Below are 19,840 nucleotides of genomic sequence, written 5' to 3'. Positions count from 1 at the left end.
GGTTTAAGAGTACATCACAATAGTTTAGAGTTTTAGCGACATCTTTTGTAATAATTACTAATTATTAGTCGAAAGCTTCTTCCGTGAAATGTATGAAATAAAAGAATAATTAAAAAACAGAGAATATTATAAATATATTATATTAATAACAATTATGCATAGCATTATTGCATGAAGGTAGAGGTATGCATCAAAGAAAATATCAGCTTTTTCAATGTTATGATATTACGATATTAAGAGTCTGCATTGTAAAATATACCAAAATAAAGCGGGAGTGATCTCGCCTAAACGTTCTCGTATATTCTCAGTTGGGGATGGTACAACCAGGGCTATAAAAATATTTTTTTACATTTTTTAATAATTTTTTTTAAACAGAATAGAGTTGCGCAGGGGAAAAAGCGCTCCTAATGAGCGCCAACAGACAGAAAGATGGACGAACGTACGGACAGCTGGACAGCCGGACAGCCGGACAGTCGGACAGAGACACACAATGGCACAAAGACACACAGACACACAGGCACTCAGACACTTAGACGCATAGACACATAGACACAAAGAAACAGAGACACACAGAATCACAGAGACATAAACGGGCCACAGACACACATACAGACAAACAGACAGGCTGATCAACTGTTCACTCGAAATGTCATCTACACCCAAACTGTGTTCAAAAGTTTCGTTGCTTTTGTTTTCTTCAAGTCTTGCTCTCTCTCTCTCTCTCTCTCTCTCTCTCTCTCTCTCTCTCTCTCTCTCTCTCTCTCTCTCCACCCCATGCGAATGGCTATCTCTGTATCTGTCAATGATCGGATCACTGAGTAACTAATAGATATACGGTCACTTCCTGTGTGGATCAGCCGACAAACTCAATGATAATTGCTCCGACGTTTGAATCTATAAATAGAATAACAAAAGGAAGGAAACGAAATTTTAAACTGATTTCCGCCATTACAAAAATAATATGAAACCTACAGTTCACGACACATCGCATAGGAATTTAAAATAAATATTAGGCCTATAGGTTTAATACATATTTCTTAGAATATAGAAATTTAGATCTAGTGTTCTGGTTAGTAGTTATTTCATGTTTATTAGAATATAGTCTAGATTCTAGAATCTAATCATACGGCTGCATAAAAAGAAAACCCATCTGCCATCTAGATCTAGAGAAGCGGAGGTAAGAAGGTTAAATTAGTAATTTACATGATTTTTATTGTAGTTTCACTGTTTGTTAGGCCCAATTATTAAATCTTTAGATCAGAGGTCCAGCTTGATCATGTGTGGTATCTATTGTGGTGCATTGGAATGAAAAGCCCACATACTTAAATATAGAATCTAGTAGGCCTATACTATAACTGTACTGCCCTATACTTTAAATTTGTTACCACAAGAAAAAAGCCTATTTACTATTATTAGTTATAATTAAATTAAATTGAAATATTTGTTTATCTTTATAGTTTATAGTGAATGCATGCTAATGAGCATTATTGAAGCTGCTGTTATATTTAGGCTTATAGGCCTATATACTCTATAGCTTAGGCTATATACTATAGACTATATATTATATACCAATATTGTGCATAAAACTTAAAGCATGTAAGCATACACAATAATAATTATCATTAGACCTATAGTAACTAAGACTCATACTATTTAGTACTACTTTAATACTACCTTTAAACTATTAGGCATAATGAAATAATGATTAATAATTTCAGTGTTTTCCGCACTCAAGAGGAAGGAGGTTGCAGGGAACTTAGAGACTAATCTTTGCCAACATACTGGATTTCTGGTGATGACAATAGGAGCAAATAGTATGCGGCTCAGTTAATACTAAAAACAATTGATTTTAGTAATTAGTGGTAAGCTCTTTTTTAAAATAATATATTATAACACGGTATCGCAAAGGTTCAGGTTGTCCGATAAATGATAATTAGAGTCAGGTTTAGGACTATAGTTTAATGCTTGGTTAGTAATATGCATCAAGTTGGGAAAGACAAAGAAATGGAAATACATAGAATTTAATGTGTTCATTCGCAAACGTTACTATTTAAAATTTTTTAGGCCTGCTATTTATTGCTGAATAATAAAATCACTATACTTATCCACTATATTATGTTTAAATAAAGTGAGTTTAGATCAGTCGAGTAAATAAATTTAATAGCAAGACATAACTAAAATTTACAATGAATATATATATATATATATATATATATATATATATATATATATATATATTGCTATTTTATAAAAGTATGTAAATCACAGAACAAACATTACTTTGTATTTTGTCTACAACTTAACAAAAATGCTACTACTTTGATGGATTGCACTAAATAGGGGTTAGCTTTAATTTAATAATTTGTGAGATATTCTTGCTAATCTATGTGTAAATTGCTTTTCAGGACTATGAGTGTGTGTTTGGTCATCCAGATTTCATAACTACAACTGATGTTCAATTACAAGGGATATTAATCAGTCTCCGTGGACTATACACTGTGCCTAGTTTCATCCTCAGGTAACTGTACTATAGGCATAACCCATTTTTAAAAGTAATTATTATAGCAAGAGATAGCATTATATGTTAAAATAAATATAATGGATTTTAATCCAAAATATTTTATTAATTATTGTCTTTTCTTAAATTCTAATAAATCAGTGAGTTGTACAATATATAGAGGGTATTATATTTGAATGATAATTGAAACACATATTGTTATAGAGCTCAAAACTATGTACTTATCTAATATAATTAATATACTGAAACAGTTTTATTGAAGCATATTATTTCATATTTTACCACACAGAGACTGATGTGTAAGCTTAAAGTAAAGACATCAAATCAAAGTATCAGCTATCAAGAGGGTAAATATTGATAGTCTACTTCATTAATCTTCAATATGAATGAACACAATTTTAAATCTATAATATTTGCTGATAATGTTTGTTTCTTGTTATTCATCATGTTCAGTGCTTTATCTTTTCAAAGTAATTAGTTATAGTAAAGAAATAGTAGAGATAGTAATATAAATTTGTAATGTATTTCTCTTGCTAGTTCCACAAAAGAATATTTCAAAATATTTTGTCTTTATTTCATTTACAGAAGAACATTCAAAATCATATTGTGATACACAAATCAAGCAAGTCTATAACCAGCAATATGATACAGGCCAAGAAAAAGCTGGATATTTGATTGGAAGGGTGGCACAAAAAAGATGGGTTATCACTAGGGAAACAAGCTCGGAATACAGTTCACTGTTGGGACATCAAGCCAAATACTTCTAAACTTATTTGAATCATTTTTGCTGTTTATTATAATTCATCCATTGTCTTATTAAATATATAAATTTATATATATACACAATTCCTAATATAGAATTTCTAAAAATGTTTTATTATAATATTTAAAAATGAAACAAACATGTTCCCAGAACACAGCCACATAATGTCAACATGTTCCCAGAACACTGCCACATAATGTCAACATGTTCCCAGAACACAGCCACATAATGTCAACATGTTCCCAGAACACACAAAATGGCAACATGTTCCCAGAACACAGCCAAATAATGGCAACATGTTCCCAGAACACAGCCAAACAAAGTCAACATGTTCCATGAACTCACAAAATGGCAACATGTTCCCAGAACACACAAAATGTCATTATGTGCCCAGAATACACAAAATGGCAACATGTTCCCAGAACACACAAAATGGCAACATGTGCCGAGAACACAAAAAATGACAACATGTGCCGTTAACAATACTTCACTTTTTCCTTAACAATTTTACAAGCAGGTAATAAAGCCATAAATCTTTACTGTGGATATAGCCAATAAATAGGGTAACCTTCACTTTATGCAATTTGTAGTTTTCAATGCCTGTCCCATGCATAGTATTTAGCTTAGTGTTTTGGGCCTTGCTTCATTTACTCAATAAATTATATAGGCATGAGAATTTTCATTTTAATCTGCAAAAGCTACATTCTGTACATTATTATTTTCAAACTACATCATATATTTTTCTCCTCTCTGATAAAAAATATTCCTCATATTGTTTGTGTCAAGTATTTTATTTTTATCTATGCAATGCTATATTCCTATTTTATAATAATTACTTTTATACAAATTCTTTTGAAAACTGTTCTTTATTGATTTGTATCATTTTCTTTATTTCTGAAAAATAAAACTTTGGTTGGGAATCCTTTTTTTGTTTCTGTACAAATTAATAAACATAAATACCTACCAGGCTTAATATCCAGCAACATTAAACAATTAAGTAGGGCCTATTGTTAGTAATGGTAAATTATATACTAATTAATGTGATTTCTCCTGGCCACCTTGTTCTGAATACCTTCAACTGTGTCAATGTTGCTACCAACTCCAATAATTAAAACTGAAGCCATTTACTATGAAGTAAAACTTGGGTGTAATCCAAATCCACCCAGTTGCCGGGGGCAAGGTACCAAACATGATGTCCAGTAGAGGGTTAAGAAAGTATCATTATTAAATCACTATTAAACCCCTCCTCGCCTACGCCATTGCTTGTATGCATATGGACGTTATCGGAATTTACTGTATTGCTTATAAGTCGAAAATGCGAAAAAGACACGTTTAACATTACTAGTTTGAAGAATAACATTCATGTTAGCCGAAACAGGTGTATTCTAAAGTTGTTTAAATTCATTTTATTGTTCATTACGATTATGATGTCGTAAAATATAGGCCTATTTAAAAAAAGCATAACTAAAAAGTGTTTAAACGCATTTTCTTCTTAGAAAAGCCGCACATGCATGATATCATTAACATTACGGCAAATCAAACCCTTGAAGAAGCCCCATCAACCATTCAATTATTACGATGGGCAACAAATAAAACGCCCGCATCAAGGTACAGTCCTTATGCTATCGACATTAGCTCAACCCCGGCAACTAACGTGTCCCAAAACCAAGAATTGAAATCTTGACCCATTATTCTGATTAATTAGTGGTTAAACATCTTTAGGCATCTGAAAACGTTAGTTTTTAATCTAGTGTACTCAAAAAGGAACAACATAAAGCTTTATGCCGCCTTAAAAACCCAATCCCATGTTACGCAAGGCGTCGATAGAGAAAGAATAAGGCTTTGAGTCAGAACAGGCAAGGGCTTAGATAACTGCCAAAATACCTAATCTGTAGACCTCACAAGTCTAGACGATATATTTGTGCCTCTGTTTTTAGACTTTCAGAACAAATGCATGTGATGTGGTCAGTAGGTACATAAAAGAGAAAAGTAGTTTTAATCTAGAGACTTCAAACATTTCTGAAGGACCGAATTTGAACTTGTAGGCCGTGGTGTCGATGCCAAAGTTTAGCGTTGTCCGCAAAGATAAGCTATCGTTTTATCATCTCTATGCCCATATTGTGACAGATATTTACCAATGTGTCTAATATAGGACAGAATACATAGCTACTCAACAGAGATAAGCGCAATCACTTGTCCACGACTTAAGAAACCACTGTACTGCAAAACCCACCTAAATGGAAAATGTCTTAGATGTGTGTTTTAATACAAATGTGTACCTCGTCGCGAGTTAGGACCTGTAGGTAGTCTGTTACTACTCTATATCTAAAAACAATAAAAAGATAACGTGAATTTTATTTATTCAATTTCTTGGTTAACTGTATTTGTTGCATCTTGTTCAATTTTGTTAATATTGATTAACCTAAAGGGTTCAAATGTAACAAAGAAAATTGTGACTAAGTTTCCGGGTGCGGGTATGCTGACACTAGTCAAAGTAGGCCCTATATATCTATTTATATTTATAGAAATGAAAGTATGTTTATCTGTTTGTCCTATATGAATTACTACATCTTTTTCATCGGATCGCCATAAAACTTTGTGAACAGAGTTTTTTCCAGGAATCTATTCAGAGGGGGGGGGGGGGGGGGAACAGAGCCCCCCACCCCCCGAAGAAAGTCTATCGACCCCCCCACCCCCGAACGAAACGGAATTTATATAGAAAAAAAATACTTTTAACAGTGTCCGCACGCACCCCCCCCCCCCCGGAAAGATTTCGCCAGGGCGGCACCCTAGCAGGAAGCAGAAGCGTAGCAACCTATTCCGGCAGCCGGGGCGAACTATCAATTATGTGCCAACCCTATTCAAAGCTGGCAAAAAGGCGCCCATCCCTACATACACTCCCCTATATAAAATAATTGAGGATATCAGCCATGTATAAATCTGTTTTCTTAAATTTTACTGAAGAATGAGGATTTTTTAAAAAATTGTCTACCCCTTTTGGCGCCCCATTCGATCTGGGGTCTCTGACAGGAAGCAATGCAATTTTTCTCCATAAAAATAAAAGCCAGATGCAATTTGACACTGTTCGTACGAGAGTCATAAAATTTTGGGTAGTTGGTGAAAAGGGTTTCGAGAAAGAAAAAAATTCTTAAGTGTGGCACCCTGGGAGGGTTCGATTTTTTCTAATTATACGATTATGAGCTCAGAATCCAGAGGGGAATCCAGAGGGGCTATCTCATCAATTGCGGTCATAGGTAATACTAGATTCAGCAGAGGCGCAGCGAGGTGGGCGGGGGTACATATGTCCCCGGGCGCCAACCCTAGGGGCGCCAAAATGGTTGGAAAAATTTAAAAGCTAATTTTAGCTACAGTTTTGCATTATAAATATTTAAAAAATACGGGGATGGGGCACCAAATTGAAAGTTTGTCTCCGGCGGGAGTGGGGGGGGGGCGCCAAATTGAAAATTTGTCCCCAGGCGCCAGGAATGGTGCTACGCCTCTGTGATTCAGTGATAAAACTACACCAGGTTCATCCGCCAGCTCCCCGGCGGTTGAGTGGCCCAGAGCAGCCAAGACCCATCTCGGGCGACACTACGGTTTAGATGGGCTACTATAAATGTTCACTAAGTAGAATAATGAGCGCCCGCCGGCGCCCTGGCAGTTGGCGACAGCGAGCGCCCCGGGCTCTACAGAGAGTGCCTCCTTAAAGAGCACCCTACAATAGGGACACGGTGGCACACGACATTTTATAATTAAACCGAATTAGGGGCGCCCCTGCGGAAATATAACCAGTGGCTCCCTGGAGCGCCAAGGGACGCGTCTCTAACACACGGGCGGTCGCCAATGTGTTTTCTACCTCACTATTACAGAGGTTGATTAACGTACACTCAATGCTTTCATACAGTGAGCCTTGGTGCGTCTAGGCGGCAGTGTGGACAAACCCGCGCCCCAAAAACGAATATGTGGGTTTGTTTGTTTAAGCATTATCAAAGATTTCATTCGTTTGTCATTCAAATTTGAGAAGTTAATGCTAATACCCCTGTGGTGGTTTCTACGAAAAAAAATTCGATTTGGTGGCGCCCTGGCAGGGTTCCATTTAGCTCCCCGGGTTTTCCCGTGAGTACTATGGTACCTTTGTTCGTTTTAATAATTGCGAAACGCTATGAATATGATGGGCTACTATAATCGCTCACTATACCGAGTGAGGCGCCTTCCTACCTAGGCCCACCTACCTACATACCTAACTCCCTGCCTACGTACCTACCTATCTACTAACCTGCCTGCGCTGCTGCCTGCCTACCTACTTTCCTACCTACCGTTATTCCTGCCAAACTGCTTTCCTTCCACCCCGCCTGTCTACACACCTCACATCCTACTTACACACACACATATCTTCGTATGTATATATGTATGTGTTAGTGTGCTCTAGGACTATGTATTTTTACATTTTTGTTGTTACGTAGAACTATTCAGTATAAAGGAGTTTCCTTTTTTTGACGTTGTAACTGCCGCTAAAATATTCTTTTTTGTATGTGTGCATAAAATAGTGTAGGTTTATTAACAAAAGTAAATTTTAGTATGTATTTAAGTGTATATAATCATTTTCGTCAAGCCAATGTGTTCATAATCTTAAATTTAAAAACCCATGAAACTCGATAGCCAAAGATTTAGAATGAGAATAATTGCTATTTAACCAGTAACACCTATTCTAATTATTGTAATAATATTTTTTTTAAATAAATATACACAGAGATAGATTGTTTTCTTATATAATTTATTTAAAAAGTCAACTGTATTTCATAACGAAAATTAACACAAAATACATTCGAATAGAAACTGTCAAGGGAGACTACTCTAATATTTGTAGGAATAATAGTTTTTATTTTGAGTTTTTTTAATTATTAGAAGAAAAGTTAATCATGTAGGTTCTATAAAAGATTACCTTGCATTTAAAAAAAAAGATATTCGATAGGTTTAGAATGAGAAATAGTCAAAATTATTTATTATATTCATTAGTTGTTTTTTTAATAATATAGTACAAAGACCTGTTTTAATTTTTTTTTTTTAAATCTTATTTTAATTAATAAATTATAAATGAAAATCGAGGATCTATATTTTTTTAAAAATAGTTTAACTGTCCCTAAACAATTGTATCAATCGCTGAGAAATTAAGGATTAATAATTACGTTTAACGCTTTATTAATTAAACGAGTTGAATTATTTCCGTTTTGATAAACTCTCTCTCTCTTTATAACTACTAACGCTTGATCATTGAGTTTCTTAAGAGAAAAATACAGGAGAGCGGTAGTTATCATTGACTCTGTCATTGATAATTTCATTGAGTCTTTCATAGAAAATAGTGTTTGATCGGCTGCTCTCTCTCTCTCTCTCTCTCTCTCTCTCTTGTCTCCATCTCTATTTTCAGTTCTTAATACGTCCACCTCTTTATGGGTCTGTTTTTGTTGTGACTTAATTACGTGATTTATTAACCGCTACCCCCCCCCCCCCGGGTTTGTCTGCTTGCAAACATGCCCATCTGTGCTGGGTGGCAATAACAAGATTGAAAAGAACATTATATATATATATATATATATATATATATATATATATATATATATATATATATATATATATATATATATATATATATATAATATGTTAGGTGAGATATAATCCTATACTTACTTCCGAAATCTGTCCAGGACTATTTAAATCTACACAGAGAAACTTGAAGGACAGCATTTATTGAAACAAAATTTATAAAAATGACAGGAATATTAACGTGTTTTTTTTAACTTTGATTATCCGATATTTTTATAAAATAAAAATTGTGTGATAGAGTGCATAGGGTAATTCCCCCCCCCCCCCACCCCCCACCCCTTCAACCCTTTAGCCACCCCCTACTTTTTTTCCTAATTTTAAGGCTGTGACACTACTTGAGAGCCAGTGTGGCTACATTTATTGCCCGCATTAAAAACCAAATCTGTCCAGTGCAGCTTGCACGTCCCTACCTTCAGAAAACACGCGTTACCATTCGTGTGCTGAAAAAAAAAACGTGAATTTTTTGTAAATACGATGGTCAATACTGTTCAGTAGCATTAAAAACGTATTCTGAAAAAAATGTTAATGTACCGATATTTTGTCCAAGAATTTTGTTTTCATTGAGATGCGGGAGTTTTTTTTTTTTTTTTTTTTTTTTTTTTTTTTTTTTTTGAAAAGGATTGTCTGACTGCTTGGTGTTCAGTCCAGGATTAACGGATTAACGGATTAACGGATTAACTTGGTTCTTTGCGTGATCTGTTTATCTGCGTCACTCAGTGAACAGCAACTTGCAAGAAGTTAAGTAAATAAAACTCAGGTAAACCTGACATCGCGCTTTGATTGGCCGAGATCGCGGCCATGCTGTATGACACACCCCCAAGGTTAAACCAACACCGCACCAGACATTCGTGTTTTCACATCGGCTGAGATGAAGCAAAAGTGCAAAAACTAATGAAGTACCTTACGTGTACTTTAACCTCATGCTAGAGCATTAAATGACCACACTTTCATCAAGTCACGATTTAATTTTCGATGCTAAAAATACCAATGCTGTTGGTGGGTTGATGGGGCGTTGTTAGAGATTGCAGTAAGAAATCAGTTTTAAAAAACTCGCGGAAAAAGTTGTGTTGGCAAAAGTATTTAAAAGTGTGGCCTCATATACAAGATGAGCAGATAAATTTACGGTATAGCCAGATGTAAATACTGAGCAGGACGGACTACGGACATCAAGTAAATGATGAACAGTGCAGTTGCTAGCCTAAAAAAGTAGAAACAAAACATTTCATAGACCCATATAAATCGTGAACAAAACAGTTTCTTGCCCAAAATTAACAGAGCAGTTTATAGTCCTATATAAATGAACAGAGCAGTTTATAGTCCTATATAAATGAGAAGAGCAGTTAACCCTATATAAATTAGCATGGCAGTTTTTAGCCCCATATAAATAAGCCGAACAGTTTACCCCCCTCCCCTATTTATGATGAACAGAGCACCTTGAAGTACAGGCCGGGTGTATGGTGTGAATACCAGGACAGCATACAAAACTTCATACAGAGGCGTCCTGACTCCGGCGTTCTGACTCCAGCGTTCTGACTCCTTTGTCCTGACTACAGTGTTCTGACTCATTTGTCCTGACTCTGTCGTCGAAGTAACGGCGTACAAAAACAGCATCAACCAAACAATTTCAATTTTTTACCCCCATCAACAGTAAAAAGTTAATGAACTCTATCCTTAAGGGAGACAATCTAACTTTTTTTCTTCTTGAAAATGGCGAGCAGTATTTCGTCATCAAATCTCGCAAGATTTAGAATTAAAAACTCTCAAATTAGGAATATCAATTACTCCTCAGATTTGTGCGACGCTACTTAATTCGATACTGACAACATTCTACACGATACCGACACTACTTGACCAGACAAAATCGATACCGACGACACTCAATTCGATACTAATATATTGGTCGCGATACCGACACTTTTGGACTCGATACCAACACTATGGATACCGAAACAATACAATATTTGAATTAGCTGCAGCCTTTGTATAGCGAGGCTTGTGCATGTGCTATTTTTAGAGAGACATAATTTGTTGTGTAATGAAGAAAGTTGAGCCATTCTTTAAGTGAGTAAAACAACGGTCAGATGGAATGAAGGCTTGAAAAAGTGCATCAGTTAAAGCTCCATGCTGACGGCTAATGAACAAGATTCTATTTTAGGGTGACTCGCTATTTGGACTTTAAACTAAAAGCCAGTTATGCACGTTTTATTTATAGCATTTTGGCTACCAGTATCTCTATAAGGGAAATGTAATGGTAATTTAACTCGGGAATTGTAAGAATTGTAAGACATGTACTTTAACAGTACGTTAGGGGAGTCAGGGAAATGTAAAACTTTTACTGGAATCACCATCCGGAGTGAGCACCTTGATCTAGAATCTAGTACAGCGTCTTCCTAAAGATATTTACCGATGGTCGCCCTGCTTCTAGGTATATTAAAATAGTTATTTTAAATTACAAGATTATGGGGTGACTGCAAAGGATAATCAGTTCATCTTCTGCACTTTTGACATAAGCTCTTTAAAGTGTGACCAATAAAAGTATGAGACAAATAAACGATCGATTTATAACTTTATTAATTCAAATCAATCCTTACATGAAGTAGCCGGTGTACAATAAATTATAATGTACATGTATAACATTCGTCAATTTGTTTTGTTTTAGAAATTAAATTAAGCTGTTTGTTTTATGGACCGAACTCTCTATCTTCTTCTAGTCTCGATGATTGATTAACTTTAATAGTGGGTGATCAGTAACTTCTGTAATCAGTGTGTGATCAGTAACTTCTGTAATCATTGTGTGGTCTGTATCTTCTGTAATCAGTGTGTGGTCCATATCTTCTGCAATCAGTGTGTGGTCCATATCTTCTGTAATCAGTGTGTGGTCAGTATCTTTTGTAATCAGTGTGTGGTTCATATATTCTGTAATCAGTGTGTGGCTCACCACCTATGCAATCATTGCGCAAGTGGTGAATATTTCTCTACTGATTACCCATACACAATACATCACATATCAAGTGTACCCACAAAGTATTGTCTTCTAGCGTCTTGGCGCCCTTGCGTGCACTGTATTGAAGGGCTAAGACACCAGTACTATATTATGTCTAGCCTCGGGTAATCAAATGTTCTCTAATTAAATGTAATAGTCCTTGAGTAAAACACAAGTTGGGTTTGTTGATCTTGTCATCAAATCGCTTTTGTAAGCCCTGGACTCATGTAGTGAGACATGTTTTCTGGAGCCCTTTGGAAAATGTGAGATGTTTCTGGTGGAAGTATCACAACAACAAAAACATGTTTTAGAATATTCTCTGTTTGCAATGTCACAAACGCTCAAATGTGAAACATTTTTGAAGTGCTGAATGTTTATTGAAAATCTAGTCAATGGAATACTCCATTGAGAAAGTCTCAATGCAAAAACCATGTCATTCTCCTTACGGAAAGTCTCAATAGTAAACCTTGGAATAATCCGTACATAATGTCTCAATAGTAAACCTTGGAATGCTCCGTACAGAATGTATCTCTGGAGCCTAATGCTGTAGCCAGCTGCTCCTCCAGGCGGAAGTTCTTCCCGTTGTCACTTCCGGTGCTGTCTCTCATGGCGCGCGACCCGCTAGCCAGCGACCTGTGCCGGAGCGACAAAAACATGTGTCGCGTCTCGGCGCGAAATCGCGAACCTGTGGCACAATAGAGCAAGAAGTTGGCTGCATTGTTAGTGTACATGGCCATGACGGCGGCCGTTAGGGTCAGCCGCTCGGCAGGTGAGAACCCAGGTGGGAACCAGCGTTCGCTGCCCAGCAGGTAGACCATGATAGGTGTGTTACAGATCACAAACGTGGCGTTGATGGCCAGCAGGGTTAAGGTCAAGGACACCTCCTTGTTCGGCCCGTTGACCCGTCTGTTGTAGACGCTGCTGGTCGACAGCTGTGTCGGCTCCGTGGTTCGAACCTCGGCCCTCCCAGCGCTGAGAGCTGACGCGGAAGACCTACCTAAAGCTGGAGCTCTGGTCATAATTTTCTCCACTCGTCGCCGGCTGCGGATGACGAAGATGACGATGAGGATGTTGAAGATGATGAGGATGGAGCTGGGGAGGAGGACGAACTTGAGCAGGTCCAGCCAGTACCAGACGTCTGACATGAAGCTCTCGTAGCCGGGCTCCAGCAGGACACACAGGGACTCGGCTGTACGGTTGGCGGCGGGGTCAAAGGTCTGGGGAATAAACAGAAGGACCTAGTTATTTAATTGACTTCTTGCAGTCAATAGTTCAAAAGTCTGGGGGAAAATAGAAGGACCTAGTCATTTAATGGACTTCTTGCAGTTAATAGTTCAAAGGTCTGAAACAAACAGGACCTGGTCATTTAATGGACTTCTTGTAGTCAGTAGTTCAAAGGTCTGGAAAAAAAGCAGAAGGACCTAGTTATTTAATGGACTTCTTGCAGTAAATAGTTCAAAGGTCTGGAAAAAAGCAGAAGGACCTAGTTATTTAATGGACTTCTTGCAGTAAATAGTTCAAATGTCTGGAAAAAAGCAGAAGGACCTAGTCATTGAATGGACTTCTTGCAGTAAATAGTTCAAAAGTCTGAAACAAACTGAAAGGTGCAGTAATGTTATTTTATTAGTAAATAGTTTAATTATAGTTAGAGTTCAGGTTATGACAAATATTCTCAGTAACTTACAGTAACATAAAGTAAACGTCATTGTACCAGCTAGCAAAAAACGTGTCTATTTTTTTATTTTTGTGTACTGAATGACCTGTCGAAGTAGCTTCGGCCCACTATTCTACTTGTCAGAGCTAACGACCGACACAAAATAAACACAACGATAACAAACTCATATCTGGGGCTAAGTCGGGCGTCAAGGATTAATATTCATAGAGGATTATACCTAAAGACCGCTGATAGCAGATTAACATTTGCATCAGCTGCACAAGCGCGAGGATACCATTTGGGTAAGACAGTTTTGTTTGAGTACTTTGTCGTGTTGCACTGAGCGACGCTATAAACAGTTATTTATACGGGAAACTGAAATCTCCAGGTAATTTCTGTGTTGTTTTGATAATAATTAATTAAACTAAACGATGAATTAACTTTTAAACTGTGCTAAACTTAGTTTTATTCCTGGCACTCAGAGCAATAACTTTAATGAATAAAATAATTTAAAGTTTATACAAGCCACCATAGTAGACAAAACCCACTATAAACTGTATAGGCCCACTCAGGCAATGTAGAAAGCTACGAATACTAGGATCCTCAATAGAAATTCCCCAACATTTAGGTCCCTATCCCTAAGGTTCCCAACAATAGGGTCCCCAACATAAAAGTCCCTCACATTAGGGTCCCCTACATTAGGGTGCACAAAATTAAGGTTCCAAAAATAGGAACCCTACATTAGGGTCTCCGACAATATAGTGCCCAAAAATAGGGTCCTAAACATTAGGGTCTCCAACATTTAGGTTCCCTATATTACCCAACAATAGGGCCTCCAACATCAAGGTCCCTCACATTTGGGTCCCCCAACAATAATGTCCCCAACATAAAGGCCCTCAACAATTTGAACCCAACATTAGGGTCTCCGACAATATAGTCCCCAGCATTAAGATCCTCCCAATAATAGGATCCCGAACATTATGGTCCCCAACAATATAGTCCCCAACATTAAGGTTCCCTACAATTGGATCCCCAACATAAGGATCCCCAACATTAAGTTCCCCAACAATAGGGTCCTATACATTAGGGTCCCCAATAATACGGTCCCCAACGTTACACTCATCAAACTACCTCTTTGTTGCCGTAGAAGAACATCAGGTGAAGGTTGGCGGCCATTATGACGACAGATATGACGGTGACAACAACGCCAGCCTTGACCCTGGAACACATGACCCTGACTTTGTGTGGCCAAATGATTGACATGACCCGCTCCGTCGTCACGGCAACCAGGATCCACGCGCTGATATCCGGAGCGAACGAACTCGACCACTGGTTGAACTTACAGAAGGAGTTGCTCAAATACCGGATGTTGTAGTTGGAGATACCGGAAACAAAATGGCGGCTGAGACCGTTGTAGAGGACGAACATGTCAATGCAGGCGAGGAAGCGGAGGTAGACGGAGGTCGTGGAGTGCCTGAAGGCCGTCCTGTTGAGCACCAGAATGGAGAGGATGTTGAACACGGTGCCGACCGACACCAAGACCAGCGAGTAGTAGACCTTGACCGCCCGGTCTATTTCAAGCATGAAGAGCTCGCTCTCGGTGTATTCGGCGCCCCCCAGCGCCCCAGTAGTGACAGGGGCGTCGTGCTCCGTCGTGCTGAAGTTTAGTGGGAGGTCGTTGGTGGACATCTTGGTGGTGCCACGCCCCTTTTGTCACTCGAAGATGGATGTTGTAGACAACAGAATTACAGTTCTCTGAAATAACAACAAAACATGGTTGATATTAAGTTTTACCATTTAATGTTTGGTAAACATGAGATTTACCAGACCCTGTGTTTCCATTCAATGTCTGATAAACAAAACTCTAATTGTGATGAGTGTTACATTTTATCATAGGAAGTAAGTCATATGCCGAATGTGGGACAAGGCAAGAAATAATCAGCTATCTAGATTCTATATATAATTCTCTTCTTGGAGACGTTAGAAAACACCAAGCTGTAAGCGCGCATAGCAGCCCCTCTCTTTCCTCTCTAGGCATATCCCTACCACCCCCACCCCCACAAGGTCCGGTGAGCTGTGGTTCACGCTAAATGTTTACAATCGTAGAGCCGGGTTTAGTGATGGCTATTAGGGGCAGATAATTTAGTTTGAAACGATTTTCAACTTAGGGGAGGTAACTAAGAGGAGGCTGCTCTCACGGGGGGAGGGGTGTAGGGTAGGGGTTGGGGGAAAGGAAAGTAGGGGGGGGGGGGGGTTATCGTCCTTAACGACCATCTGATAGTGTTTTAAAGCAAATATTTTCAGTGGCAGCATTGGTACTGTTGAATTCACAAATAACGAATTACTGAAAAGTAGAAAATAAAACAACTATATTGCGGCGTATGATACGCCGCGTGTCGGCTTGTTATTATAAATACCCGAAAAGAACTTTTAAAATCGCAGAGTCAATAGACGTCGTACCGTCACTTAGGCCGGTAACACGGGCTACAAGTCTGTCAGTTGATGTCTCTGCTATCATGGTAATTTGATAACTTCAATAATGGGTTCTACACAAATTAAAGCCGATCTAAATGTGCTTTAGATGGTCGGTATACAATAGTGATGGAATGACAAGACAAAGAGATGATGTGCTTTAGATGGTCGGTATACAATAGTGATGGAATGACAAGAGAAAAAGCTGATGTGTTTTAGATTGTCGGTATAAAATAATGATTAGATGACAAGACATTAGGTTGGTGTCGTCATTCGTGACGTCATCGATTAATGAATGGAAGCAGAACTGTTTCCGCGATCGTGCACTAATTTGTTTTTGTTTGTGATTAGGACCACGTGATCTCCCCAATCGCTCTACTTTCTTGTTTGTTTGTTTGTTTGCTCGTCTGTAGTCCTGTGGGTGTGTGTGTGGGGGGGGGGGGTGAAGGACGAGTTTTGCTGGTAATTAAAGGAAATTACAACAGGGAATTAATTGCAATCATTCGTCAAATTACCTCGCTTTCTGGTGATAATGAGGTTGTTAAAATGTATCAATAATCATGTATTATGATCAAACAGACGGCAAAATCATTTGCAAATATTTTGATTGAAGGATTAATAAATATTATTTAACCAAAATCATGTGCAAATATTTTGATTGAAGGATTAGTAAATTCTTTAACTAAAGACGGGCTAACAGACCAATAGATGACGTTTAGGTGAGCTATTTTAATTTCGCGTGACCGTGATTACATAATAAGAGATACAGCAATATAAAAAATTAATTAACCAGTGGTGATTTAATTAACGTGTTGTGTTTTCTTTTTTTTTTTCTTTTAGTATAACATTAATTAAATAACGTAATAAAATATTGTTTCAGTACAAACTTAATTAGTGAACTTTAACGTATTTATTTTCTTCTAAAACCGAGGCGAGATGTGTTGTAGCACGAAGACCGTCTGCCATAACTTAGAGCGCACGTGCTTCACTAGAGCCTCAGCTAACCTCAGCAACATAAATCATACACAGAGATGAAAGTAATTACATCCCTTGGTAGAAGTATCTTTTTAATGGCGGTGGCATAAAATCTATTTTTAGCAGCGATGGACGCCGAGGTCAGGGAAAGTCTGGTCTTGTAGTTTACTTGCGTTCTTGTTTGTTAAACCTTTCTACCAAAAGCTGTTCTTGCTAAAAGATGTCGCCACCTCCCCCCACCTCTTCCACCCCTTCCACCCCTTACCAGTGCCCCCCCCCCTAAATCTAAACCAAGCATCAATACAAATAAAAAATTAAAGATTCACCAATTGCAAAAAAATGATTCACGAATCGCAAAAAAACATTTTTTAATGTTCATCACTCGCAAAAACTTGGGAGCCTGAGCTCTATAAAAACTTGGGAGCCTGAGCTCTATAAAAAGTTGGGAGCTTGAGCTCTATAAAAACTTGGGAGCCTGAGCTCTATAAAAAGTTGGGAGCTTGAGCTCTATAAAAAGTTGGGAGCCTGAGCTCTATAAAAAGTTGGGAGCTTGAGCTCTATAAAAACTTGGGGGCCTGAGCTCTATAAAAACTTGGGAGCTTGAGCTCTATAAAAACTTGGGAGCCTGAGCTCTATAAAAAGTTGGGGGCCTGAGCTCTATAAAAACTTGGGAGCTTGAGCTCTATAAAAACTTGGGAGCCTGAGCTCTATAAAAACTTGGGGGCCTGAGCTCTATAAAAACTTGGGAGCCTGAGCTCTATAAAAAGTTGGGAGCTTGAGCTCTATAAAAACTTGGGAGCCTGAGCTCTATAAAAACTTGGGAGCCTGAGCTCTATAAAAAGTTGGGGGCCTGAGCTCTATAAAAACTTGGGAGCTTGAGCTCTATAAAAACCTGGGGGCCTGAGCTCTATAAAAACTTGGGAGCCTGAGCTCTATAAAAACTTGGGAGCCTGAGCTCTATAAAAACTTGGGGGCCTGAGCTCTATAAAAACAACCGTCTTATCTTGGACACTCTTGACACTGGCCCTACACTCCCCACCGCCCCCTCCTATCCGCACTAATCCCCACTGCCATATCTAATTACTGATTGACTATTTTCTTTCACACCCCCCCCCTTCCTCACCCACGCTAGTGACCGACATCACCAGACTATAATTTCATTATTTGGTTCCGTTATTAAATCAATAATAATTATTTTAACTAATTAGTTCAAACATAAAACCTTACAGTTCTTAAATGTAATCTAGCCGTAAATTATCCACCGGTCTATCAAATCATCAACCTCTCCGTCAATGTATAACGTGTTTTTCAATGTATCAACCTTGTTACGTTCTGGGTTCGTTTCAAATCATCAACAACACTTCGTGTATAACTTCACTCCTTTTATTTGTCTCAATGCATTCAAGCGTACCAGAACAGCTCCGTCCTAACCGCTACTAACTCGCTGACTGCCCCCCCACAATCGTTCACTCCCCCTTTTATACCCGCATTCGACCTTGGGACCACGAGACATAAACACACAAGGGTAACTACACAGTAGGGTGAACTCCACTCACACACGCTCTCTCCCCTAGTTCTAGACTATTCTAACCTATTCTAATCTAACCTACAACTGGCCCGTAACACTACCCCCCACCTAAGTATTTGTAGTAATAACTACAAATACTGACTAACAAATCCTAGCTAAATAAAAAACACAAAGCCTTTCATACACATACACTAGTTAAAAAATATACATACACAAAAAACATACACAAGTTAAAAATATACATTCCGAAGAATGTATATGACAGATTGTATATACAATGAAATACATAATGTGTTACGGGCCAGTTGTAGGTTAGATTAGAATAGTTTAGAATAGTCTAGAACTAGGGGAGAGAGCGTGTGTGAGTGGAGTTCACCCTACTGTGTAGTTACCCTTGTGTGTTTATGTCTTGTGGTCCCAAGGTCGAATGCGGGTATAAAAGGGGGAGTGAACGATTGTGGGGGGCAGTCAGCGAGTTAGTAGCGGTTAGGACGAGCGCTGTTATGGTACGCTTGAATGCATTGAGACAAATAAAAGGAGTGAAGTTATACACGAAGTGTTGTTGATGATTTGAAACGAACCCAGAACGTAACAACTGGTGGCCAGTATGGGGAGGATAACATCAGTGAACAGCTTTTGGTTGCGTTTGCTAAGTTTGAGGAAAGTCAGAGGGAGCATGAAAGAGCAAGGGTTGTGTATAAGTATGCTTTGGATCACCTGCCTAAGGAGCGCTGTGAAGAGGTTTATAAATACTACACAGTAGGGTGAACTCCACTCACACACGCTCTCTCCCCTAGTTCTAGACTATTCTAACCTATTCTAATCTAACCTACAACTGGCCCGTAACAAACCTGTATCAATGTATCAACATGTATCAATGTATCAACCTGTATCAATGTATCAACCTGTATCGATGTATCAACCTGTATCAATGTATCATCTTTTATCAATGTATCAACCTATCAAATTATCAACCTACTGTGTATCAACAATATGCACAAAATGTTACCGTCTATCCGACGTGTTTCGATGGTTTCAACACACTACCTCATGAAACGTACGACCATTTTCTGAAGATCTTAGACAATAATTTTTTCCCATTGGTAGTTCGTGTTACGTCCCTTGCATATAGTTTTCCATGATTGTGTGCGTGTTGAGTGCTAAAAAGACATGGTGCCCTATTTTTGTCGATCAATTAAATTTGATTACATCAATATTTAACATTTCGGAATTAATTTTGCCTACATCAATATCTAGCTAGCCTGGTTAAAATTTAACAATAATATCTAGTGTGTCTAAACTAAATTAGGCTATGTTAATTTCTAAACAGCATGGCCGCTATGTCA

The 19,840-nt window shown here is 38.0% G+C and overlaps 1 protein-coding gene and 1 long non-coding RNA gene across 3 annotated transcripts; one reads left to right on the top strand and one right to left on the bottom strand.

Moving 5' to 3' along the window:
* Positions 1-974: 974 nt before the first annotated feature.
* On the top strand, positions 975-3,319 carry LOC131952357 (uncharacterized). Of its 2 annotated transcripts, XR_009388531.1 has the most exons (5): positions 975-1,177; positions 1,719-1,862; positions 2,406-2,518; positions 2,808-2,865; positions 3,104-3,319. It is a non-coding gene; the product is annotated as an uncharacterized LOC131952357 (long non-coding RNA). The 2 variants fall into 2 exon arrangements; XR_009388530.1 differs by having other exon boundaries at positions 1,158-1,862.
* Positions 3,320-12,356: 9,037 nt separating this feature from the next.
* LOC131952360 (uncharacterized) lies at positions 12,357-15,208 on the bottom strand. Its single transcript, XM_059314974.1, has 2 exons — positions 14,651-15,208; positions 12,357-13,082 (listed from the first exon to the last, which is right to left on the bottom strand). Exons 1-2 carry the CDS (start codon positions 15,206-15,208, stop codon positions 12,357-12,359), a joined length of 1,284 nt encoding a protein of 427 aa, XP_059170957.1.
* Between the last annotated feature and the right edge of the window lie 4,632 nt (positions 15,209-19,840).

The sequence above is a fragment of the Physella acuta genome, unplaced genomic scaffold, assembly GCF_028476545.2.
Source record: "Physella acuta isolate Inbredline_101_S28 unplaced genomic scaffold, ASM2847654v3 ptg000870l, whole genome shotgun sequence".
Taxonomy (NCBI): Eukaryota; Metazoa; Mollusca; class Gastropoda; family Physidae; genus Physella; species Physella acuta.
This window is presented reverse-complemented; position numbering and strand designations above follow the sequence as displayed.